This window comes from Macaca mulatta, chromosome 11, assembly GCF_049350105.2.
Source record: "Macaca mulatta isolate MMU2019108-1 chromosome 11, T2T-MMU8v2.0, whole genome shotgun sequence".
Lineage (NCBI taxonomy): Eukaryota > Metazoa > Chordata > Mammalia > Primates > Cercopithecidae > Macaca > Macaca mulatta.
The window spans coordinates 14,895,791-14,921,947 of record NC_133416.1 but is presented as its reverse complement, the minus strand read 5'-3'; the positions used below and the strand labels follow the sequence as shown (position 1 = coordinate 14,921,947).

Below are 26,157 nucleotides of genomic sequence, written 5' to 3'. Positions count from 1 at the left end.
AAGGATGGTGAGAAACAAGAATAAACTGTTAGGCTGGATACCTTTGAAAGCAGTGACTATAAATTTATATTTGTGGCTCACACACTTTGGAATCCTAGCACCTTGCAAGGGTCAGGTGGGCAGATCACTTGAGCTCAGGAGTTTGAGAACAGCCTGGGCAACGTGGCAAAACCCCGTCTCGACAGAAATTACAAAAATTAGCCAGGCTTTGTGGCCCTAGCCTGTGGTTCCAGCTACTTGGGAGACTGAGGTGGGGGGATTGCTTGAGCTTGGGAGGCGGGGATTGTGCCACTGTACTCCAGCCTGGGCGACAGAGCAAAGCCCTGTCTCTAAATAAATAAATACATAAATAATAATAAAGAAAGAAAGAAATGTATGTTTGACCTCTAGGTTCATTGCCGACAAGAGCCTTAGGGCTGAAGGGGATTTCAGAGATCATTTAGTCAGCCACCAGCATTTGATACATGAGGAAATCAGTATTCCAGAAATGTTACATGAATTCCCCAACATCATCCAGTTGAGTTTTAGAACTAGATTTGCCTCTTTTTTACAAGTAGTATAAACTAACCTATCTATCATCCTGCTGAGCTTCCTGATTTATACTTTCCAAGAGAAATAATATGATTCTTTTCTTCCTAAAGATCTCCAGCCGGGCGTGGTGGCTCAAGCCTGTAATCCCAGCACTTTGGGAGGCCGAGACGGGCGGATCACGAGGTCAGGAGATCCAGACCATCCTGGCTAACACGGTGAAACCCCGCCTCTACTAAAAAATACAAAAAAAAAAAAACTAGCCAGGCGAGGTGGCGGGCGCCTGTAGTCCCAGCTACTCAGGAGGCTGAGGCAGGAAAATGGCCTAAACCCAGGAGGCGGAGCTTGCAGTGAGCTGAGATCCGGCCACTGCACTCCAGCCTGGGCAACAGAGCGAGACTCCATCTCAACAAAAAAAAAAAGATCTCCAAAGATGAACATTTTATAATCTTCCCTAACAGTACAGTTCTTTTTATTAAAATTCAGAAGTTAAAGTCTTTACAAACAGTAACCATGAGACCACTAATGTTATTAGTCTTTTGTTTTGTTTTGTTTCTTTGAGAGGGTGCCTCGCACTGTTGCCCAGGCTGGAGTGCAGTGATCTTGGCTCACTACAAGCTCCCCCTCCTGTCTTTAAGCGATTCTCCTGCCTCAGCCTCCCCAGCAGCTGGGACTACAGGCACCCGCCACCACGCCCAGCTAATTTTTGTATTTTTAATAGAGATAGGGTTTCACCATGTTGGCCAGGATGGTCTTGATCTTCTGACCTCATGATCCACCCGCCTCAGCCTCCAAAGTGCTGGGATTACAGGTGTGAGCCACCGTGCCTGGCCTATTAGTCTTTTTTTTTTTTTTTTTTAATGAAGTGCCACCAAAATATGTTGAAAGCATGTCACAGAAATTTTCTTGGGAAGATCATGTTTTCCGTTTAAAATGCTGGGCTTTTTGTATTATTGCATTTAACCCTCATAATAGGATTAGGAGATACGTTTGCTCTGAGCTAAGTCACCTACCTGAGATTATGTCATTGACTTCAGAGCTGGTCAGTGGCACAGATCAAATGTAAACCCAGGGTGCTGTAATTTTCAGTCCCATGCTTATGTTACACCAAACACGCCCATCTTCTGGAAAAAGGAATTCTCTATAGCAGGCTGTTAGGAAGGGCTGACAAATCTTAAGTCTATTGAGTCACAATTGAGAATTTCTTTCCCTGCTTTTTCTGCAACATCATCTATACCAGTACCATCCAACAGAAATATAATACAAGTCACATACATAATTTAAATTTTTCCAGTATCCTTTAAAAGAAACAGGCAAAATTAATTTTAATGTTTAATAATAACATATTTAACCTAGTATATCTCAAATAATATTTCAGCATGCAATCAGTATACAAAATTATTGAGATATTTTGCGTTCTCTTTTTGTACTGAGTCTTTAAAATCTGGTGTGTATTTTATACTTACAGCACATCTCAATTTGGAGTAGTCACATTTTAGGTGCTCAGTGGCCAGGCTTGTGGCTACCTTATTGGACAGTATAGGTCTCAGCATGTATTAATTTTTACTGATGTTTTAAAGACATGGTTCTTTTGTAGAAGACCATAAGAAGTCATTGGTACCAAAAACATACTTTTATTTTCCTTTTCCCTCACACTGTACTTTTGTTTCTCGGAGTGTGTTCTTTCATCCTCTAGTCTTTATACTGGCGCTGAAATGGGAGCAGCTTATTGTACTAAATGAAAGTCATCTGCTGATGCCCAGTTCATATTTGAAATGAGTGGGATTTGAGAAAGAATCTCTGGTTATTCTGTGAAAGACAAAAGTTCTTGATTGCTTTTCTCTCATATGAGTTACAATTTCAAATGCAGACTTCTGTTCCTATTTAAATATATGCAGCGTATGATGGAATTACCTGTCGGGAGTAGTTGTTAAGCAGAACTGTATCTGAGGTGAACCACTGCAGCTTCTTTTCTAAAGGAGCTCTGTTGCCCGCTCCTTCCCCATTTCAATAATCTGCTGTCTACATTCTTTGTGTAGCTTCTTATTTCAGCCTCTTAACATGCAAAATTGGTTTTCCTAGGCTTTCTTATTCTCCTTGGTGTGCAGTAGGAAGACTGCTGCTTTCTCTGTTGTTTTCTTAGAAGAGTTAGGCAACAAATAGCCTAAACACAATATAGGCTAAGAATGCTTTCAGGGTTTCCAGTGGAAATATATGATCTAGGAACACAAAAGGCTGTCAAAATAATCAGTAAAATATTTCTTCAATGTCTATTATGTCACTGTGTGTAGAACACCATACAGTGTTCAAGTGGGTTGGTTAGGCAAGACCTATTCATTAAACAACAATCCACATGACAAGGTGACTACAGTGTCCCTCCCAACACAGAGGCAGCACGGCATGATGGTTGAGAGCCAACTTTGGGGGTGGACAGTTTTGCATCCCAGTTCTCCACCTTACCAGCTGTATCACTTTAGCTGTTACTGCATCTCAGTCTCTTTACCTACATGCCATTATAACTCTGGCTTCCTGGTGTTCATGTAACATTCAAATGAAATGGCATATGCCAAGCACAGTTCCTGGTTTATAGGGACACTTGTCACTGTCATCTTAGGGTAGACTTTGTAGCATACCAGGGTGAGTAGTGGATACAGTGCGTTTTGTTGTTTGAGGAAGGCTTGATGGAGTTAAGTAGGACTTGAGGCCAGTTTTGAAGTCAAATGGGTGGGCACATGCAAAATTAGTCATGGAATTGACTTCGGAAAGAAAAATTACAATTCTTTTATCTAGAATTGCAGTGCCTGTGGTTATTTAATGAGATCTCTGTCCTCAGCCTCACTGAACATAGAGAATTTGACCAAACAGAGCAGTTTCATTAAGGACATATATTAATCTGTTCTCTCTATATTACTTCACAGTCTGCATCAACAGATCATAGAACTCATATTTAGAAATTATTCCGACTACAGGAGAAAGTTTATTTCAGGGTTAGGAGAGAGAAAGTTTTAAAGGGAGAAAAGTTGGGAATGGAAATCATAGTAATAAAATTAAATTTTTCTTGATTCACAGATAATCATTTTTGAAAGTTTACTCAACTGTATGTTGAAAGTAGAATCATTTTTTTAAATCCGTCGGGGGGTTATGTCTTCCACTTTGTAGATGAACCTCACCTGCTGTATTCAGTGTAATTTCCCTACTTAACACCAATTAGGAGAAAGGATAGTTTGGATTAGTGAAAAATACACACCATGGGCTTTTTTTTTTTTGTAATGGCTTTATTGAGATATAATTCACATACCATACAATTTACAAGCAATTTTTAAGGTAAAATAAGAGAGCTAACATTTTAGGAGACTCTATATTATGTGTCCTCATACTGGCTTTACAAAATATACATCATTAGCCCTATTTTACAGGTGAGGAAATTAAAGCTACCGGAGATTAGGTAACCTTCCCAAGATCACCCAGGCGATGAGTGGTAATGCGCTGGGCTGTGCTCTGGTTTTTCTGGGGCCACTACCCATGTACTTTACTTTATTCCCTGCCACACTGAGATTCCACACTAACCACTAATGAATTGTTTATAAGAAGAGATCCTTTAGGAGTTTGCTTTTAGTAAATCGATCAGTCTTCTCAGTATGGCATTTGATAAAGTTCTGTAGCTTGGCGGTAAAACTCTTTAGCTTGATATTTAAGACCCCTCTAGGACCTAATACCACCTTTTTAGTTCTTACCTCTCCTGTTCTCTTCCTCTGCTCATCCTCTTTCAATGTCTGGACACGCCTAGTGAATGCACCCCAGATATTTCTGTCCTGTCCTTGGTCTTCATTCATTTCTTTTTTTTTTTTTGGGACGGAGTCTCGCTCTGTCGCCCAGGCTGGAGTGCAGTGGCCGGATCTCAGCTCACTGCAAGCTCCACCTCCTGGGTTTATGCCATTCTCCTGCCTCAGCCTCCCGAGTAACTGGGACTACAGGCGCCCGCCACCTCGCCCGACTAACTTTTTTTGTATTTTTTAGTAGAGATGGGGTTTCACCGTGTTAGCCAGGATGGTCTGGATCTCCTGACCTCGTGATCCGCCCGTCTCGGCCTCCCAAAGTGCTGGGATTACAGGCTTGAGCCACCGCGCCTGGCCCATTCATTTTCTATACCCATCTGGAATGCCTCTACCACCATCTGAGCTTCAGCTGACAGTTTTAGTTCCCATTATAAATAGTCTTCTCAGAATGCTTCCCTTTGTTTTTACTCCTGTTTTCCAATGCCATTTTGTTTATCCTGCTACATTATATTCATCGGATACCTCTTTGTATCATCATTATTTGTGCAACTGTCTTACATTTGCTAGTAGACTATTCATCCCTCAGTGGGAACACTTGCTTTTTTATGCCCCAGAGTACCTTGATGTGTAGTAAGCCCTTGGTGATTATTTTTCAAAATAGTTATATCCTAATTTGTAACCAGGGCAACTTGTATGAAATGTACATGTCCTTAAAAATTAAGTAAACACAGATTAATTTACTGTGTTAATTTACTCAGAAAATCTTCCATTTATGAATTTGAGAAACTAAAATTTTCAACCCAGGAAAAATAGTCTCATAAATTATGAAATGAATGGAATGTAAGTTAATGATATTTTACAGTGACTTGTAAAATGAAAATGTACAAGGAACGCATATGAAGATTTCTCATTAGAAGATGCTAATAAACCAGTTACTAGATACTGATTTTAGTCAGCTTCAGGGATAAGGGTTCCTTCATGTATTCACCCAACAAATGTTTATTGAGCCTCTGCCATGTGCCAAACAGTGTTCTAGGTACTGGGGTACACCAGTAAATGAGACAACAATCTTTGCTTTCATTAGCTTACATCCTAGGAGAAAGAAACTTGATAGGAAGCATAATAAATAGGTAAATTACATAGTATAGTACAGTATGAGTGCTATGAAGAAAGCAGGGTAAGAGGGCTGGGGAATACCTGTGAGGTGTGGGTTGTAGTAATTAAATGGGTGATCAAAGTAGTCCTCATTGAGATAGAGGCATTTGAACAAACACTCCAAGGAGGTCAAAGAGTGAGCCATTTGAATACCTGGAGGAAGAGCAGTACAGGCAGAAGAAGCCACCAAGGCGAAACACATGTGGTATGCTAAAGGAAGAGCGAGGCCAGTGTGGCTGGAGCAGAGTGAGCATGGGAGAGTGTCGTCAGAGAGGTAATGGGAGCAGATCCGGACAATACGAGACTTCTACGTAGGCCTTGTAAAGACAGGAGCTTTTACTCTGAGAAAGAGAGTTCAGAGGGAGTCATTGGAAGGTTCCAAGCAGAGGAGCAACGTAATCTGACTTACATTGTTAGGATCACTTTAGCGTTTGTGTTGAAAACAGGCTGAATTTCCTACTGGAGAGAAGCAGGAAGGCCGGTTAGGAGGCTCCCTGGTAGTGCGTTGGAGTCAAGGTGGCAGTAATGGTGGGATTTGGGCTCTATTTTGAAGGTACAGCCAATAGGATTGGATGGTAGGGGTGTGTGAAAAAGAGGTGTCAAGGAGACTGGGAGATGCAGTTGCCGTTAACTGAGATGGAGTCTGTAGGAAGAGCAGGAGTCAGTTCTGGACATGCTGAGTTTTCGAAATGCCTGTTATACTTCCAAGTGGAGATGTTGAGTAGACAGACGGATGTATGAATGGGGCAGGGGGATCCCTGAGGGAGGAGGTATAAAGGTGGGAGTCATTAACGTACAGACAGTGCTTAAGAGGGGATCAGATAATTACTAAGAGGCAAAATATAGATGAGAAAAAGATTGAGCCGTGAGCACTCCCACCCTGAAAGTCTGGGGAGTTGAAAATGACCCAACAAAGAATATTCAGAAGTAAATATTGAGGAAGGAAGGAAATCAAATAATCAGGAAGGCAAATAAACAATGTATTTTCCAGGAGGAAGGAGCAGTCAAGTGTGCCAAGTAGTACTTTAGGTCAAGGAAGATTAAGACTGAGAATTGGTCATTGGATTTAGCAACGTCACTATCCCTGGTGATCATGGAGCAGTTTTGGTAGAGTGTTGGGGGTGAAAGCCTAAATGGAGTGGGTTCAGGAGGTAACAGGAGGAGTGGAGTTGGAGATACCAAGTAGAGGGGTTCTTTCAAGGACTTTGAAGGAACAAAGATATGGGGTAGTGACTGGAGGGAGAAGCGAAGCTGAGAGGAGATATTTTTAAGGTGGGAGAAATAGTGGTTTGTTTGATTGCAGGTAGAAAGAATGATCCTGTGCAGTGGAAAATTGATGTAGAAGAAAGGAGAATCACAAAGCTATGTTCTTGAGCAAGAGGGGATGAATTTATTTAGCAAGCAGAGAGATTGGCCTTATGAGTGTGGACAGTTCATCCAGAACAACAGGTGGGAAGGCAGAGTATCTAGGTGCATTTGCTGGGAGATGGGTAAATGTGGTGATGGAAGTCTATCAAAATTTGCTTCTGACTGTTTCGATTTTTCCATTGTAGTAGGAAGCAAGATTGTTCTTCAGCTATGAGTGAGGATGAGTGGGGACATAGAGGGAGTTTGAAGAGAAAGGGAAATGGATAGAATGGCAAATGGGAAAGAGAAAAAGTGAATGGACTGGGGAAATACAGTGATTGCTGAGGAGTATGAATTGAAAGTGAAATCAGGTAGCATTGTGGAATGTTTTTCTCTGGCCATGCTCAGTGGTATGGGCAGTGCTGACTAGGTGGAGAACTAGATTTAACTAAGGTTGTAATCTTGCCAAGTGAGTACGAACAATTGATGAGGGCAGAGGAAGTTAGGGTAAAAGGAGAGGAGTGATTGTAATAACTGATGATAGAATTTACGCTGGGCAAGGAAGGCAGACATCATGGGGATGAAGGACAGAGACAATTGGTAGATCATCAGACTGTAGGTCCTCCTGCAGGGGTTGAGATTCTGGAGTGTAGTGTAAGAGAGAGTGAGCTGGAAAGTGGAAGAGTCATCCAAGAGTAGGGTGCATGAAATCAAGCTTATGGAGGGTTTGTGGTTATTGGTAGTGACAGAGACCAGGCTAGCTCTCATGGGAGTGAGTGGCCAAGATGAGGAGTTCAAAGAACTGTGAGGCCACGGTGTTGGAAGGATCTTTGAAGGCCGGTGAAGAAGGATTATCTAATCAGTAGAAAGTGTGTATTTGCACACTTAGCACAAAGTTGAGCTAAATATTTAACAGCATATGATGACTGCTCTCTAGAAGCTTAAAGATTGTGATGTTTAATTGTAGGACAGAGTAAATACTCAGCTGTGTATGTTTTATACAACATGCTGAAACTAAACTGAATGAATTATATAAATATCTCTTTATAATTTAGTAAGAAGTCATTGACACGTATCTATAAATAAAAGCAATCCTTATTCCACAAAAGAATCATTCTTCATAATTATAGTTCCATCTTAGTTTCACCATTACAAACAAAAAGATGAATCAGGTATGGTGGCACACGCCTATAATCCCTGCTACTCGGGAGGCTGAGACGGGAGAATCACTCAAATCCAGGAGTTCGAGGTTAGCCTGGACCACGTGGTCGGACCCTGTCTCTTAAAAACACCAAAAAAATTAAGATCCCTTCCCAGCTGTTTGTATGGAAATTTGTTAAAAAAAAAAAAATCTAAAAAAAATCAAGAGAGCAAACTAACAACAGTTATATGAAACTTCAGAAACTTTCTTAACCAACTCCAGAGATTCCACTTCATCTCTTCCCCATGTCTTTGGCAGGTGAATGCCTGCTGCATGAGTAGGCTCTTTGCTGTAGCACGTCTGCCTCCACCATCTGAATAGCATACTTACCAAGAATCATTTGTGTTTGTTCTTGAACTTGTTTAGGCCACTGGACTTATTATAATTATGTATGTTAATTAAAATATGATACATACCAATGAAATGTGAAGGAGGAGAGATGTTTTTCTGTGACCTAAGTTAGGTGTTTTGGAAAGATTCAGGAAGGACAGATTGCTTCATATATATATATATATATCCTTAATCCACAAAATAATCAGACTCATTCTTCATAATTATAGTTCCATCTCAATTTCACCATTACAAACAAGATGAATCATATATATATATATGTATATATGTATATATGTCAAATTAGGTGGGAATAAGGGAGCTGTAAAGTATTTGGGGGACGGTTATAATCTAGAAGGCTTTGGCACTGATAGTGCTTTACAAGTTCTTGCTCTTCTTTAAAAAATGAAAACTGTAAGTGGTAGATGCATTTAGGTGTGATTTGCTTAGGAACTCCAGTCAGCTAAACTAGACAAGAAAAAGCTGTGGTCCTGCATCAGAAATCAGTGTGTTCATGTACATTTATTTGTTTTAAGTTAAAACAATGTTTTGAGTATGTATGTATCATTTTTAATGATTTCCCCCTTAACTGACTTTTTCCACTGACTACTAATCCAGATGAGAAGGCACTTATTTATGATATTTAATTTAGTAGCCAAATTATATTTAGTATTTAAGGATTTGGTGTTTTTTTTTTTTTTTGGTTTGTTTGTTTTAAAAATTGTGCTTGTTTTATGTATCAAGTCCCATCTTATTATTCCAAAAAAATTTTCAGGTAGCATCTGGATAGTAGATTTAATCAATAGATCTTTTAAGCTAAAAATTTTATAAATAAAGCCATTGAAATTAAATTTTTTCTCAGTTCATTTTGTATTTAAAATATTTTACTAGCTGCATGTAGTAGCTCATGCCTGTAATCCAAGCACTTTGGGAGGCCAAGGTAGGAGGATCGCTTGAGGCCATGAGTTTGAGAGCAGCCTGGGCAATATAGCGAGACTCTGTCTCTACAAAAAAATGGTAAAAAATTTGTGGGGAACCATGGCACATGCCTGGAGTTTCAGCTACTCAAGAGTCAGAGGCAGGAGGATCACTTGACCCCAGGAGGTCAATAATTGAACCCACATCAAAGGGTGGTTGTGAGAATTAAATGAGACAGTCCATTTAAATGCTTAATACAGTACCTGGCACATCGTAGGCATTCATTAAATGTTAGATATCATTTTCTTAATCAGTACCATGTGTCATTGTATAATTAATAGGTCTCTAACAAAGGTACTCAATAAATATTTTTTGACTTAATATAGGTTTAAGTTGTAATTTCTATAAAATGTAGGCTATTAAGGTTACTTGTCAGAAGTGTACATCGTTGTATTCTTTCTATGGAAAATCAATTTTGACAGTTCTTATTGACTTGCAACATGTTTTCTCTTAGAATTTCTTGTTGTCTTTTGATTGTGTACAGTATATAACACTATTAGAGTCACCTCATTTCTCAGAAACTTCTGTAATATCTTCATTATTGAATTGAGTGGATAGGGATATTACTAATTTCCTTTACTATTAATTTAACATATCTGTAGTACCATTGGTAGAAAGGACTATTGGTGAGAAAGTCCCCAAAGGCTGATTTAATTTAACTCCAGTGACCCACTTCTGTTCTTACATGGGTGATCCTGAACCAGTTCCTGTACCCTGTTGTTGATCAGATAGTACTAGATACACTCAGCTTGGGTTCACACATAGAAAAACAAATGTAACCTTTGCACATGTACAAAAGTTTAAAGGTTGTAGTAAACACCATTAAGATCTATGTAGCCTGATTGTTAACCTAACAGAAGCATGAGACCATCAGAAGACTTGGGCTCTGGCATATCTGAAGGGTGTTGGCCAATCTAAGAAATCCACCTAGTTCCAAAAGCTGTTTATTGACATTGTCATCTCAACAAGAGATGGTTGCATACACAATCTGGATTTATGCTGTCCACGTTTTTGTTTGTTTGTTTGAGACAGAGTTTTGCTCTTGTTGCCCAGGCTGGAGTGCAATGGCGCAATCTCAGCTCACCACGACCTCCGCCTTCTGAGTTCAAGTGATTCTTCTACAGGCTTGTGCCACCACACCTGGATAATTTTGTAGTTTTAGTAGAGATGGGGTTTCTCCATGTTGGTCAGGCTGGTCTTGAACTCCAGACCTCAGGTGATCTACCTGCCTCGGCCTCCCAAAGTGCTGGGATTTACAGGCATGAGCCACCGCACCCGGCCGTTGTTCACCTTTTATGTAAAATAAAGTATATTTATTGTGCCAAATGTAGTAAATGAAGAGATTAGGGAACTGGCATGTTTCAGAAGGATAATATAGGAAGAAAATTGCCAATTTTCTTTCAGGTAGTTGGAAAAGATTTGTAGAAAAGGTAGTATTCCAAGAGAAGGAAGAAATGACCAAGATGGCTTAGACTAATTATTCCAGGCTTGGAACATCTCCTGAGAGTCAGGAGGGGGATGACTAAATGAAACAGGTTTGTGTGGGCTTGCCTGCTAAATGGTGGATGGATGTCAGTTGAACAGATTCGTTTTGAGTGCAACTCTATACCTGGGCTGAAGGTGCGAAAACAAGACTCGGTCCAAGATCTCACTCATTACTTCATTACATAACAGGGGAGATGAGAATTATCTGTTAATGTTAACACACTATGCTAGGTGCTTAATTAATGGTGTGAACAAAGTACTTTGGAAGGACAGGGAACTGAATGGTTAATTATGCATCAGTGGGAAAGAGTTCATAGATGAGGTTACACAAAGTAGGAAGAGTGGGAAGAGTGTCTTCCAGAAGGAGGACAGGGCTTTCTAAGCACGAGAACGGTGTGAACAGAAGCACAGAGGACGGGTATACATTTGATGCTGGGGGTGCTGTATGGGACAGGAGCAGGGAATGAGACTCAAGGAAATGAAAAGAATGTGGATAAAGCACCCAGCCGGGAGTTCATCGTAACAGAGATTCCTCTAGTTGTTCAGAACATGGTTTGGAGAGAAAACCACTGCAAACTTCAGGAGCTCCTGGTGACTTTTTTGGTTATCTTGGCTACTGAGCAGTGAATGGGTATAGAGAGGAGAGGATCAATGGAAGAGGTGATTCCAAAAGGATTTGGCAGCTGTTTGGATGAGGGTCATGGGGAAGAGAAAGCCCCATTTTATTTTCGAGCTCAGCTGGCTAGGTCGATGTTATTACCCTAAACCAATTTGGGGATTACAGAGATGAGGCAGGAGTTGGGGGCAGAACAGGAAGAAAGAGAGTATGTTTAGTTTCTGACATTTTAAATGTGAAGGGCCTGTGGAACATCCTGATAGCCAGTAGGTAGTTGGAGATATGGGTTGGAAATTTAAGAGGAGATACACACACACACACACACACATGCCATCAGCATGTAGAACTGGTAATTAAGGCTATATAAATAAGTGCAGCCTTCAAAGAGAGTATTTAGAGTGAGAAGAATGACTAGAACTGTATCTTAGAGAACCAGCGTGTTCTGTGTGGGAAGAAAATGTTGTGTGTCCATATATTCTAAAATCGTATAAACTGTTGTTTTCTTTTGTATTCTTTGTTCCACTTCTCTAGTAATGAAGATAATAGAGATTTGACTATATGAATGATGTGTGGGCTTCCAGCATATTATTTTAAATAGCCTTTGTTGTTCTTAAATTTTTTTTTTCTTAAAACTTGTCTATATGTCATTTTGCTGGGTTTTTGGACTTCACTGATCTGAATGAGTTGTATTTCAAGGAAACTGGGCATTTTTATCATCGCATTAAACTTCACTCTTTCAGAATGATCATGTTTACCATATTATTAGTCACTTTAACTGCTCTTCCTCTCCATAGGAGCTGATGCAGCAGAATGGGATTGGTTATGTGTTAAATGCCAGCAATACCTGTCCAAAGCCTGACTTTATCCCTGAGTCTCATTTCCTGCGTGTGCCTGTGAATGACAGCTTTTGTGAGAAAATTTTGCCATGGTTGGACAAATCAGTAGATTTCATTGGTAAGTAGCTCAAATAATATTACAGGTCCTGTGGGTGATCGTCTCATGTGTAGGTGGACCCCCTCAGCCCCGCTTTTTTTCTTTAGAGAAAAGGAGCCTATTTCAGAGATTTCAAAAGTCTGAAAATAACACATGGTGCAGCTTACTCATCTAGTGGTCAAGGTGACGTGTGTGTCACGCTGTCCCTAAGGACTGACCTTGTGACATTCTAGCTAACATTTAACACCACCAAGGTTAAGCTTCACAGGATCTGTAATTATATATTTGCAAGTGTTTGAAAATCAGTTAAGCTTTTAGGGTTAAATTCTTCCTCCAACTTTTCCAAATCCTACACAAGCCTTTGGGAAACTTTGGTAATATTCCGTTGCCTTGTTGCTATGTTTTCCACAGAGAAAAGTCAAATCTTGTGAAAACAAATCCCACTACATTTAAGTCTTTATGTCAGTGTGTCTAAGCCGGGGTCCACATGCCAGTAATTTCAGGTAATATTTGATCTAATAGAATGTTGACACACACACACACTCTCTCTCTCTCTCTGTCTCTCTCTCTCTCTCTCTGTCTCTCTCTCTCTCTGTCTCTCATTTGGTCACTTCCCTGGCAGTGGTCTTGACAGTATCTCCTCTGTGCCATACTTTGTTCTGCTTCCTGGGCCTGTTCAATTCTGGAGCTTCTCTGGCCCCTGGGTACGGTTGAGGCATTTTGGTGCCACAGGATCAGATCTGCTGGGTGGTAACTTGGTGACGTGTATTTGGAATGTGGCTTTAGTGGACAGTGGCTGAACAGAGGAGAAACACTACTAGCTCCTTAGTAACATACCACATGTGCGACTCTTGATGTTCCATGTAAGAATTTTTTTTTTTTTTTTTTGAGACGGAGTCTCACTCTGTCGCCCAGGCTGGAGTGCAGTGGCGCGGATCTCAGCTCACTGCAAGCTCCGCCTCCTGGGTTCACACCATTCTCCTGCCTCAGCCTCCTGAGTAGCTGGGACTACAGGCGCCCGCCACCATGCCCGGCTAATTTTTTGTACTTTTAGTAGAGATGGGGTTTCACCGTGTTAGCCAGGATGGTCTTGATCTCCTGACCTTGTGATCCGCCCACCTCAGCCTCCCAAAGTGCTGGGATTACAGGCGTGAGCCACGGCACCTGGCCCTATGTAAGAAACTTTTTCCTCCCCAGTTACATAAGTTTGAGCACTCTAATCCATAATTAAATACTCTGAATTGGTTACCATAATTAAAAATAAAAGAACCAGTTCCTTTAAAAAAGTGGAATTGGCCGGGCGCGGTGGCTCAAGCCTGTAATCCCAGCACTGTGGGAGGCCGACACGGGCGGATCACGAGGTCAGGAGATCGAGACCATCCTGGCTAACACCGTGAAACCCCGTCTCTACTAAAAAAAAAACCAAAAAACTAGCCAGGTGTGGTGGCGGGCGCCTGTAGTCCCAGCTACTCCGGAGGCTGAGGCAGGAGAATGGCGTGAACCCGGGAGGCGGAGCTTGCAGCGAGCTGAGATCACACCACTGCACTCCAGCCTGCAACAGAGCGATACTCCTCTCAAAAAAAAAAAAAAAAAAAAAGTGGAGTTGGCCAGGCGTGGTGGTGGCTCAGACCTGTAATCCCAGCACTTTGGGAGGCCAAGGCGGGCGGATCACGAGGTCAGGAGAAGGAGACCATCCTGGCTAACACGGTGAAACCCCGTCTCTACTAGAAATACAAAAAAGTAGCATGGTGAGGTGGCGGGCGCCTGTAGTCCCAGCTACTTGGGAGGCTGAGGCAGGAGAATGGCGTGAACCCAGGAGACGGAGCTTGCAGTGAGCTGAGATCACGCCACTGCACTCCAGCCTAGGTGACAGAGCAAGATTCCATCTCAAAAAATAAAAAAAATAAAAATAAAGTGGAATTGGCCAGGCACAGTGGCTTATGCCTGTAATCCCAGCACTTTAGGAGGCCAAGGCAAGCAATTACTTGAACCCAAGAGTTCAAGACCAGCCTGGGCAACATAGCAAAACCCTGTCTCTACCAGTGCACCTGTGGTCCCAGCTATTTGGGAGGCTGAGGTGGGAGGATTGCTTGAACCGGGAGGTGGAGGTTACAGTGAGCCAAGATTGTGCCACTGAACTCCAGCCTGGGCAGTACAGCCAGACTCTGTCTCAAAAACAAAAATTGAAAATATGTGTATTAAGCCCCGTACTATAATTTTCACCTGTGAGGGGAATATTCTGTTTAATGCTTTTGGAACTTTGAGTAATTCCAAAACACTTGTCTTTTTTTCAAGATTTCCAGGTTTCTGAGGGTTTCATCTTCAGTTAGGATTCATTCTATGAAACATGTGAAGATAAATGACTTAGTTCACATTAAAATAATCACAAACAAATGGCCAGGTGGCTCACGCCTATAATCCCAGCACTTTGGGAGGCCAAGGCAGGCGGATCACCTGAGGTCAGGAGTTCAAGACCAGCCTGGCCAACATATAGTGAAACCCGGTATACAAAAATTAGCTGGCCGTAGTGGCACACGCCTGTAGTCCCAGCTACTTGGGAAGCCAAGGCAGGAGAATCGCTTGAATCCATGAGGCAGAGGTTGCAGTGAGCCAAGATCGTGCCACTCCACTCCAGCCGGGGCAACAGAATGAGACTCTATCTCAAAAAATAAATAAATAAATAAAAATAAATAAATAAATCACAAACCCCCACAAGTTAACACACACCCTCCCATTGTACTTCTAAACAACATTCAGCGAATCATTCAGTTTTTGCCTCTTTAAAAATAACAATTGGCCGGGAGTGGTGGCTTATGCCTGTAATCCCAGCACTTTGGGAGGCCAAGATGGGGGGATCACCTGAGGTTGCTGGAGTTTGCGACAGTGTGGCCAACATGTCTCTACTAAACATATAAAAATTACTGGGTGTTCTGGCAGGCACCTGTAATCCTAGCTACTTGGGAGGCTGAGGCAGGAGAATCTCTTGAACCTGGGAGGTGGAGGTTGCAGTGAGCTGAGACCACGCCATTGCACTCCACCCTTGGCAACAGAGTGAGACTTCGTCTCAAAAAAAAAAACAAAACCAGTTATGGTTAACGTTCCCATTGCATGTCACATTGATCCAGAGACACTGGCTCTAATTTCAGCTAAAAATCAGATTTCAAAATCTTTCTAGAAAAGAACATGGTTTTCTTAAGTCATGACAATATGTAGGCTTTAGGAGAAAAAGTTTAAAGTTTAGTAGAAAAGAGTTAGAAGAGAAGAGAGAATATGAATAAGTTTGCTCCCAACTTATTTTCTCCTTTAATGAGAGATACTGGGGTCATCATGTCACTTTCATTCATACAAAAGAACTTTAACTGCTTTGTAACTTGGTTAAACACATGCACACAAAACACATACTATAATGTATTTGTAATATCTGCAAATACTTACCAGTATTTCATTTGCTTGGTCCTATTAGAGCCATCATCCTTATCCCACCCAAGTAATTCAAGGCAAAAATCTCCAGGCCACTTTTTGAATTCAGCCCGTATTCACTATAATTGCTAGTCCTCTCCTCCATGGCGTTTTAAGCCATGGTTAGTATGATGTACCCCCTTAATGACTTACAGGCTCATAGGGATTTTTTCTTTTCTTTTTGTTAGTTAGATTAGATTCTGGTAAGTCTCCGGGTTTGTTGGAGGGACTCAGGTTTATGTGGAGTTTTGTCTTTCTTTTTAGTTAATGTGCTAGTAACAGAGTTTGCCCATTTGTATTATGGGATACTCATGAGGTGCCCCCAAACCCAGCTGTGTATACAGCCTCTTGCTTCCTCTTCACTGTCTCCTGGGCTCTTGCTCCAGCTCTCCCATGCCCAACTCGTGACTGCATGGACACAACATAGAGAAGTGATTAGGACCATGTATTTTGGAGGCAAACTGTCTGTATTTGAGTCCTTCCTACCCTGGTTATTAAGCGAAGTGGTTTGAGTAAGTTACTTCAAACTTCTGTGCATTTCAGTTTCTTGATCTGGAAACTGAAGATAATATACCTACCTTATAGGAATACTGCGAGGATTAAAATAGATAATGTAAAATGAAAAAAAGAAGAAAAAAAGTAAACCAAAAAGAGAAAATAAAAATAAGTAAAATAGACAACGTTATGTGCATTGAACACCTTGTAAAGTACCGGACTCATAATTGGCTGTTAATAAATATTTTAAAAATTGTTACCTGAAGTTTCTCCTTTTTTCTGTCCTTTGAGCTGGACTCTGTAACCCCTCTTAGTTATGACTTCCTTCTTTTTAGCCTTTGTAACTTCCCATCCTCACTACATCTTTGCCCTTTTCATGTGCAGTTCTCTCTCCCCTTTGTTAACCTAGATTTTAGCCTTAATTTCAGTAATGGCCACCTGCCCGTTTCCAGTTTTCATCATCATTGCCTTCTTGTTCTTTATTCAGAAACCTGAAGAGGCTCCTTAGTTTTGTACATTAAAAAGGTAGCCTTGGCCGTGTGCAGCGTGTGTAATGACAGCACTCTGGGAAGCGGAGGCGGGAGGATTGCTTGAGGCCAGGAGTTTGACACCAGCCTAGTCAACATAGCAAGATCCTGTCTCTATAAAAAAAATGTTTTTAATTAGCCAGGCATGGTGGTGTGCACCTGTAGTCCTAGCTGGGAGGCTGAGGCAGGAGGATCGCTTGAGCCTAGGAGTTCATAGTTACAGTGAGCTATGTTTGCACCATGGAACTCCAGCCTGGGTGAACAGAGTGAGACCCTGTCTCAGAAAAGAAATGTAGCCCTTAGCCTAACATTCCCAACACCCTCCAACACCTGCTTCCCGCCTTTGAAACCTTCTCTCTGGTTACTTCTCCAAGGCAGGATGTTTTCTGAGCACTTTGCTCAGTCCCACCACAGGGCTTTCTTGCACACATTTCCCTTCTCCTCTCTGCCAGGTCTGTGTGTATTAATTCCTTTGCTTGAAGACACAGTTTAGGGCTCATGTCTCCCAAGATGCGTGCTGATGAACCTCAACTCCAGTATAATCACTTGTTTTTTTCATTTTTAAAAGACGTCATCAAAAGAGTTGTGGTTATAAAAACAGTTGTAAGCACATTGCAGAAAATTTGAAAAACAGAGAAAAGGAAACCTATAACCTCAACGTTGTAACACATGTTACTGTCATTGTTTTATTTCCTTTCAGCCTTCTTATTTTTTATTAAAATCGCTTTAAAAATATGTATCAGCCAGTATCAGCTAGATGCCTACTATGTGCCTAGTGTTAAATCTTTTGGGGGATTGTTAGAAGCAAGCAAGATCCTTCTGGGTCCTTATAATCTAGTTTTTGAGAGTATTTTATTTAATTTTATTTATTTATTTATTCATTTATTTTTTTGAGACGGAGTCTCGCTCTGTCGCCCAGGCTAGAGTGAGTGGCGCAATCTTGGTTCACTGCAACCTCCACCTCCTGGATTCAAGCAATTCTCCTGTCTCAGCCTCCTGAGTAGCTGGGACTACAGGTGCCCACCACCATGCCCAGCTAATTTTTGTATTTTTAATAGAGATGGGATTTCACCATATTGGTCAGGCTGGTCTTGAACTCCTGACCTTAGGTGATCCACTGACCTCAACCTCCCAAAGTGCTGGGATTAGAGGCGTGAGCCACCACGCCCGGCCGAGATAATTATTAAAATTAATGAGAGAGTATTGTCAACGTTAAAAAACAAAAACCCAGACTACTTCCAGTAAGGATTTGAAGCAGTTTTCAATAATAGGTTAGAACCAAAACATACACATATTCTCACACATACTCATTAAAATGAGATAAAGGAGCAATAATCAAGTAATAAGGGGCTAGGAAATGTACAGTAACTGACAAAAAATCTGAATTGCTACTTCCTATTGAAATTGAGTAGAAACCTTAGCTTTGAGCTTCTTAGCAGCGGGGCAGAAGGGGAAGGAAACACTGAGAGTAACGTGGGATAAATGATAGCTGAGAAGGAAGGGGACGCTGGAGGCACAGGAAGGCATGAGACTGTGTACATGAGTTTCTATGTTCTTATTTGTATAGCATACAATTCTTTGTTTGAGTGTTGCTTGGTATTCATTTGTTATTGTTTTATTGTGTTTGGTTTCCCTATCTAGAAGGAAGCTGCTTGCTGCTTGATTATTCATATACTACCCAAAACCTCTATGTTGCTTTATATATGATGAATAATTGTTATATATAATAATCATTGCACTAGAAACTTATAAGTTTATATAAGTTATGTATATTTATAACATAGGCAGTGAGATTGAAGAGCCTTGTATTATTTAGCTGCCAAAGCAAGATTCATTGCATATCTGTGAATCGTAAGAATTTTAACAGAAGGTTCAGTAGACGTTTGGTAGTATCTACCAAGAATGAAAAGGGAGAATTCAGCTTCATGACTGAGCACACATGTAATTATTTAGAATTAAGGTAGTCATGGAACTGGCCAAAATGTTAGTAGCTTCCAGGCTGTGTGGAATAACCTCATCCCCTGCCACATGTACATACTGTTAAGCCCTTCAGCAGTGAGAGATGGCAGCACTGCCTGGATTTCCCTGGTTCTTTGGTTCTAACAAAGTGTCCATGAGTCCTTCCACCGTGGTGTGGGGAATTGAGGTAATGCAACAAAGACAATACCTCCTGGGTATCAAGGAAGGGATAAAAGTTCTCTTGGATCTCATTAAAGTGAATGGCTAAACCTGATTCATAGCATATACAAGGTTTTCTTCTAAAATTTAATAAATAAAGTTGAGCCATTTTATGACATACAGAAAAGTTGTCTGAAGAAAAATAAGGAGGCCAGGGGCATTGGCTCACGCCTGTAATCCCAGCACTTTGGGAGGCTGAGGTGGATGGATCACTTGAGGCCAGGAGTTAGAGAACAGCCTGCCCAACATGGTGAAACCCCGACTCCACTAAAAATACAAAAATTAGCCAGGCATGGTGGTGCACACCTGTAATCCCAGCTACTCTGGAAGCTAAGGCAGGAGAATCACTTGAATCCAGGAGGCAGAGATTGCAGTGATCCGACATCACACCACTGCACTCCAGCCTGGGCGACAGAGCAAGACTATCTCAAAATAGTAGTAATAATATTAATAAATGTAATTATATCTCTTATGTAATCAGGGAAAATTTGAAGTGTCACATAACAGGAATAAATTAAACATTACCCATATCTTAGGGGAAATTACTAACATAAGCCAGGAAACCCGAGTTAGTAATAGCTTATTAACAAATAGTTTTGGACCCCAGTTGTCCTGCTGGGGTCAGTGGTGAGGGAATTACCTTCCCCTATCTCCTGAAAAGAATTTGCAAGGATAAATATGATGTACACAGAGGGGATTTGCGTAGAGGTTTTCAGGTGGAAGACATTGAGTAAGTAAATGGAAACAAGATTTCACTGCTGAACAAAATGGTTAGTAGTGACCTTTCTTGCATTTGACTCATACAGAGAAAGCAAAAGCCTCCAATGGATGTGTCCTAGTGCACTGTTTAGCTGGGATCTCCCGCTCTGCCACCATCGCTATTGCCTACATCATGAAGAGGATGGACATGTCTTTAGATGAAGCTTACAGGTGAGGGCAGGAAACTGTCTTCTGTGACTGGCTTTTCATTGGACCTGAAACATAAAGAATTATGAGGATGGGTAACCAAAGTAAAGCAGGTCATGATTATTTTAGTCACACTTTTTACAGGTTACTGTGGATTTTTTAATGATCTCGCGAAGATTGGAAAAGAATGCTGTTTTACTGTTTAGCATTAATTCTGCCCTCACATGTGTCAGATTCATCCTCAGCCACTTTTTATGTTTAAGGAACAACAGATGCAGGCAGAGATCTCTATCCTGTTACATGAGTTTATGGCTTTCCCTAAATGCAAAAGTATCCTTGGTGTAAATGTGCCTATGAGGGGGAAGCTGTAATGGAATGCTCACTGCAGAGTCTCTGTTCTGCTTCGCACTTTGGATTGCTGGGAAGAAAAAGCCTAATACGTGCACCTATGAACCAGATAACTGTCAGACTCCATTCTTCAGTAAAATGCCCCACATTCTAGAGTCGGCCAGGTTGTGTGTGTGTGTGATTTTGACTGGGTTGCCTCCAGTCTCTGATGAATCTGATTCCCCTGCATGTCTCATTGGGTAGAGATGGTTCATTGTTACCTGATCAGGAATCAGAAATAGAGAGACTTATGCGACAGGCCTGATTTAACAGTTGCATTTGTTTTTCCTCAAATTGGAAAGTTTGGAAAACAGAAATGAGCTGCCCAAACACCATCCCACGTAAGTCAGGAGCCTGGAGGAGATGGGTCCTCTGGTCATCCGCATGAGCTCTCATGCCCCCGTTCAGGCCTCCCTGAAGTCCTCCTGCTCCATTTAGAAATCAGAAGAAAAGGCACCCTTATATCACGCCATGAAGTCTCATTATGAGGACCCTACATTTACACTAGTTATTCTTGAGCCAGTTACTTCTATTTTTGTGAATTTGCTTAGGTTACTTGATTTCCACGTTTATTTTTTGTTTTTCTTGTTCCTTATTCAAATGCAGATTTTCAGTGTAGTTCTACTCCTGCATCACCTGAAAAGCATCCATGAGGCGCAGGGGCTGCTGACGAATTTGCCTGTTAGCTCTGAGTCTGTATTTCCTCCATGAAACATGAAAGCCATCTAGTATTAGTTTTCATCCTTTGATGAATCTCTTTTAACATGGTAGTTACAAAAGTGGACCCAGATATTTGACCAGCCTGGTTTTGAATCCAGCACCGTCATTTAGTAGCTGTGTGATTTTGGGCAAGTCACTTAAGGACTCTGTGTAGCTAGCTATTTGATGGGGATAATGACACCCACCTGATGATAGGGTAGTTTTGAGGATTAAATAATGATTCAGTGCATAAGCATAGTGCTTAGCACACACAGACCACTTTGTCGTGGGTATTCTGTCTTGTTGACTATAAAAAGAAGTGTTGCTTTGATACTTTGATCATCTGATACCATTTTCTTTTTGTCATTAAAATGTGAACTGTCTTGAGAAGTGACTGGTGACTTTGAGAGGGGATGACATTGGGAATTGAAGGAGAGTGGCTGTTACACTGTACTTTTGATGGTAGCACCTGGTGTGTGCGTGTCAGGGCTGTCCTTGGTGGTGAATAGTCATCTCTTGGCCAGGCACGGTGGCTCACACCGGTAGTCCCAGCACTTTGGGAGGCCAAGGTGGGAGAATCACTTGAGCCCAGGAGTTCAAGACCAGCCTGGGCAACACAGTTGAGACCCTTTCTCTACAAAAGAAACTTTAAAAATTAAAATTAGCCCAGCATGTAGTCCTGTAATTCCAGCCACTCAGGAGGCTGAGGCGGAAGGACTGCATGTGCCTGGGAATTCGAGGCTGCAGTGAACTATGATCATGCCACTGCACTCCAGTCTGGGTGACAGAACAAGACCCTGTCTCTTAAAGACCACCACCAACAAAACCCCATATCATCTCTTATCAGCTGCATTGGGAGCCCTGGGCCCTTGAAAATGAGGCACAAACTAGAGCCTCTGGGGCCCAGCTGCCTCTTTCCGGCATACTGCAGGAGTGCGTGCAGGGCCTTCCCAGTGCCTAGGGCCTTTGTATTCTCCACCTTGAGGCGTCTGCCTGAGCTTTTAAACCAATCACCTTTCAAAGTTTTTGAGGTCTGCCCGATAATTCCCTATCTCATTTATTCACTGAATATTCATCAGATAAAGTGTAATTGTGAAATTCGGGTTTTTGTTTTTTCCTGTCTCTGTAGATTTGTGAAAGAAAAAAGACCTACTATATCTCCAAACTTCAATTTTCTGGGCCAACTCCTGGACTATGAGAAGAAGATTAAGAACCAGACAGGAGCATCAGGGCCAAAGAGCAAACTCAAGCTGCTGCACCTGGAGAAGCCAAATGACCCCGTCCCTGCTGTCTCAGAGGGTGGACAGAAAAGCGAGACGCCCCTCAGTCCACCCCGTGCCGACTCTGCTACCTCAGAGGCAGCAGGGCAAAGGCCCGTGCATCCCGCCAGTGTGCCCAGCGTGCAGCCGTCGCTGTTAGAGGACAGCCCGCTGGTACAGGCGCTCAGTGGGCTGCACCTGTCCGCAGACAGGCTGGAAGACAGCAATAAGCTCAAGCGTTCCTTCTCTCTGGATATCAAATCAGTTTCATATTCCGCCAGCATGGCAGCATCCTTACATGGCTTCTCCTCATCAGAAGATGCTTTGGAATACTACAAACCTTCCACTACTCTGGATGGGACCAACAAACTATGCCAGTTCTCCCCTGTGCAGGAACTATCGGAGCAGACTCCTGAAACCAGTCCTGATAAGGAGGAGGCCAGCATCCCCAAGAAGCCGCAGACCACCAGGCCTTCAGACAGCCAGAGCAAGCGATTGCACTCGGTCAGAACCAGCAGCGGTGGCACCACGCAGAGGTCCCTTTTATCTCCATTGCATCGAAGTGGGAGTGTGGAGGACAATTACCACACCAGCTTCCTTTTCGGCCTGTCCACCAGCCAGCAGCACCTCACGAAGTCTGCTGGCCTGGGCCTTAAGGGTTGGCACTCGGATATCTTGGCCCCCCAGACCTCTACCCCTTCCCTGACCAGCAGCTGGTATTTTGCCACAGAGTCCTCACACTTCTACTCTGCCTCAGCCATCTACGGAGGCAGTGCCAGCTACTCTGCCTACAGCTGCAGCCAGCTGCCCACTTGCGGGGACCAAGTCTATTCCGTGCGCAGGCGGCAGAAGCCAAGTGACAGAGCTGACTCACGGCGGAGCTGGCATGAAGAGAGCCCCTTTGAAAAGCAGTTTAAACGCAGAAGCTGCCAAATGGAATTTGGAGAGAGCATCATGTCGGAGAACAGGTCACGGGAAGAGCTGGGGAAAGTGGGCAGTCAGTCTAGCTTTTCGGGCAGCATGGAAATCATTGAGGTCTCCTGAGAAGAAAAACACTTGTGACTTCTATAGACAATTTGTTTTTCTTGTTCACAAAAAAATTCCCTGTAAATCTGAAATATATATATGTACATACATATATATTTTTGGAAAATGGAGCTATGGTGTAAAAGCAACAGGTGGATCGACCCAGTTGTTACTCTCTTAACATCTGCATTTGAGAGATCAGCTAATATTTCTCTCAACAAAAATGGAAGAGCAGATGCTAGAATCCCCCCTAGACAGAGGAAACCATTTTATTCAGTGAATTACACATCCTCTTGTTCTTAAAAAGCAAGTGTATTTGGTGTTGGAGGACAAAATCCCCTACCATTTTCACTCTGTGCTACTAAGAGATCTCAAATATTCGTCTTTGTCCGGTCCTTTCCATAGTACACCTTAGCGCTGAGACTGAGCCAGCTTGGGGGTCAGGTAGGTAGACCCTGTTAGGGACAGAGCCTAGTGGGAAATCCAAGAGAAATGATCCTATCCAAAGCTGATTCACAAAGCCACGCTCACCTGACAGCCGAGGGACATGAGCATCACTCTGCTGGACGGACCATTAGGGGCCTTGCCAAGGTCTACCTTAGAGCAAACCCAGTACCTCAGACAGCAAAGTCGGGGCTTTGACCACTACCATGTCGGTAGCCCGTTTTCTAGGCATTGTGAATAGGTAGGTAGCTAGTCACACTTTTCAGACCAATTCAAACTGCCTATGCACAAAATTCCAGTGGGCCTGGATGGAGGTAATTTTTTTTCTTCTTCTCAGCTTTATGAAGAGAAGGGAACTGTCTAGGATTCAGCCAAACTGCCAGGAACCTGGTAATCATGATTTAAGCTAAGGTTGGGAGGCTAACAAGTCTACCTCCCTCTTTGTAAATCAAAGAATTATTTAGAATGGGATTGTCAGTCCTTTAAATATTAAGATGAACTTGGTTTCAAGCCAGATGTGAATTTATTTGGGTGGTAGCAGACCAGCAGTACCTTCAAGTTCTCCGCCAAAGTAGATGTGTTTGCCCTTTCTGCTTCACTGCATGGATACAGTTGGTAAAATGTAACAATATGGCAGAATTTTATAGGAAACTACCTAGGGAGGTAAAGTATGGGAAGATTAAGAAAGGTATAAATTGCTGAGGAGAAGCAGGAAACCTATTTCCTTAGCGGCTTTTATCCCCTCGGCACGTGATGGGGCTGGTGTTTCTGTAATTGCCTCAGACTTTCGAATTTACTAGTAGGGCTGAGAGAGACTTTAGTGAGGAAGGAATATTCAGAATAAAACTGTTGAGAAAGCTGAGAAGACCACTGAGTTTGGATCAGTCACTGTGAGTAGAGTGCAAAGCCATGGCCAGGCTGTTTCTGGAAACGCTGGCCGGCATGTCTTCAGTGGAAAGGGCACATCAAAATGGAGCGAGAGCCAAGTCCTCAACTTACAATCACTGTATGGAATCGGTCCTGGCAGCTGAACATAGGAGGTCATTGGAACAAGTACACAAGTGATAGTGCAGATCTGCCTTCAAACAGCCTCCTGGCTTGAGTTTTATCAGCTACAATGTGGGTCGTCTTTTGAAGCCTTAATTCACGACAGCAGCTTTTTGGGGGTGGGGGTGGGGCTGGGCGGGTGTTGTCATTGTTCTTTCCCTTCCTGTAAGTGTCGCTAGTTGCTGCCTCGTATCTCAGGTTTTTCTCTGTTTGAGAAATGGACAGTTTTTTGACCAGGATGTGACTTCATGTTTCCTATGGTGACTTCTAAAACCAGCACAGAATGATATGACTCAACACAGACCGACTTGGTCATGGGATGATGAGCCGCACAGACATCACTAGTTGTGCACAAATAATGTACTATGATGGGGTGTAAAGTGAAGGCAGAAGAGGGTCAGCCGCGTTATGATACTGGGAAAGTGCTGGTCAATGATCTAATTATATACATTGAAATCTTTAATCAGACATTCTCGTTTCACACAGTAATTTTTGATGTTATGTACACACACACCAAACGTGTAACAGTTCACCTCCAGAATGTGGTCATATCCAAAGCATGTTGAAGGAAAGCAGGAGCTCCTTGCTAAGGATGTTTCAGGAGGTTTGGGGGACTTGGTTTTAATGAGCTTCTGTCATTTAGGGCTTCTCTTGGCCATGGTCCCCTTCCTTCTGGAACTGTGATGTAGTCACACCCTACAGCCTTTAGTGCTGGTTCACTAGTGTCAGATAATCAGTTCTTGGAAGCGAGACTGCGAGGCGAAGGGGTGGCCTCGGAGGCAGGCTCTGGAGCTGCTTGGGTGTCTTTAGGTGGGGTGGTGGCTGGCTCTCTTCAGCATGTAATCGGGGAAACCCTGGCGTCTACTAGGGGTGATACAGATGGTGATTTTAAAGAGCAAAACTAGACTTCTATGTGAGGAATGCTGGAAAATGATTTAGGACGTGTAAAGTTAGATGGAAAGACTGTAAATGTTTAATATGAATATAGTGTTCTTTTGAAGGCCAGCTGTTGAACGGTTAAATTGTGCATTTCTCATTTTGATGTGTCATGTATGTTAATGTATGAAATGATTAAATAAAATCAAAACTGGTACCTGTTTATACATAAAGATGAGAAAAGACCTATCTTTGCAGCCATAAACTCGGTGGGAACACCACCGCCCAAGCTGCCGAAGGAGGCAGTGGTGAAACCTGTCCTGTTCTTCTCACGTAAACGAGGATTTAGCTCAAAATAAAGTGGTGGTGTCATCAGGTTTATCCTGTGTTCTGTCATTCACACGGAACACCGGATCGTTCGCTAAGTTTAGTGCCAGCCTTCATGCTTTACTGTGTACACGAAATGCACACTATGGCGTGGAAGCCTAAGGCACTTGGTCAAGGT

General features: G+C 42.3%; 1 protein-coding gene across 11 annotated transcripts in view; it reads left to right on the top strand.

Moving 5' to 3' along the window:
- The window catches only part of DUSP16 (dual specificity phosphatase 16), a 91,375-nt gene extending 65,490 nt beyond the window's left edge, over positions 1-25,885 (top strand). For all 11 annotated transcript variants that reach the window (XM_001084619.5, XM_028829264.2, XM_077953646.1 and 8 more), the window contains 3 exons: positions 12,211-12,370; positions 19,815-19,938; positions 22,130-25,885. In XM_001084619.5, coding sequence (XP_001084619.3) covers positions 12,211-12,370; positions 19,815-19,938; positions 22,130-23,303 — 1,458 coding nt within the window. In that variant the 3' untranslated portion in view covers positions 23,304-25,885. The remainder of the gene's footprint in view (positions 1-12,210; positions 12,371-19,814; positions 19,939-22,129) is intronic.
- Positions 25,886-26,157: the final 272 nt, after the last annotated feature.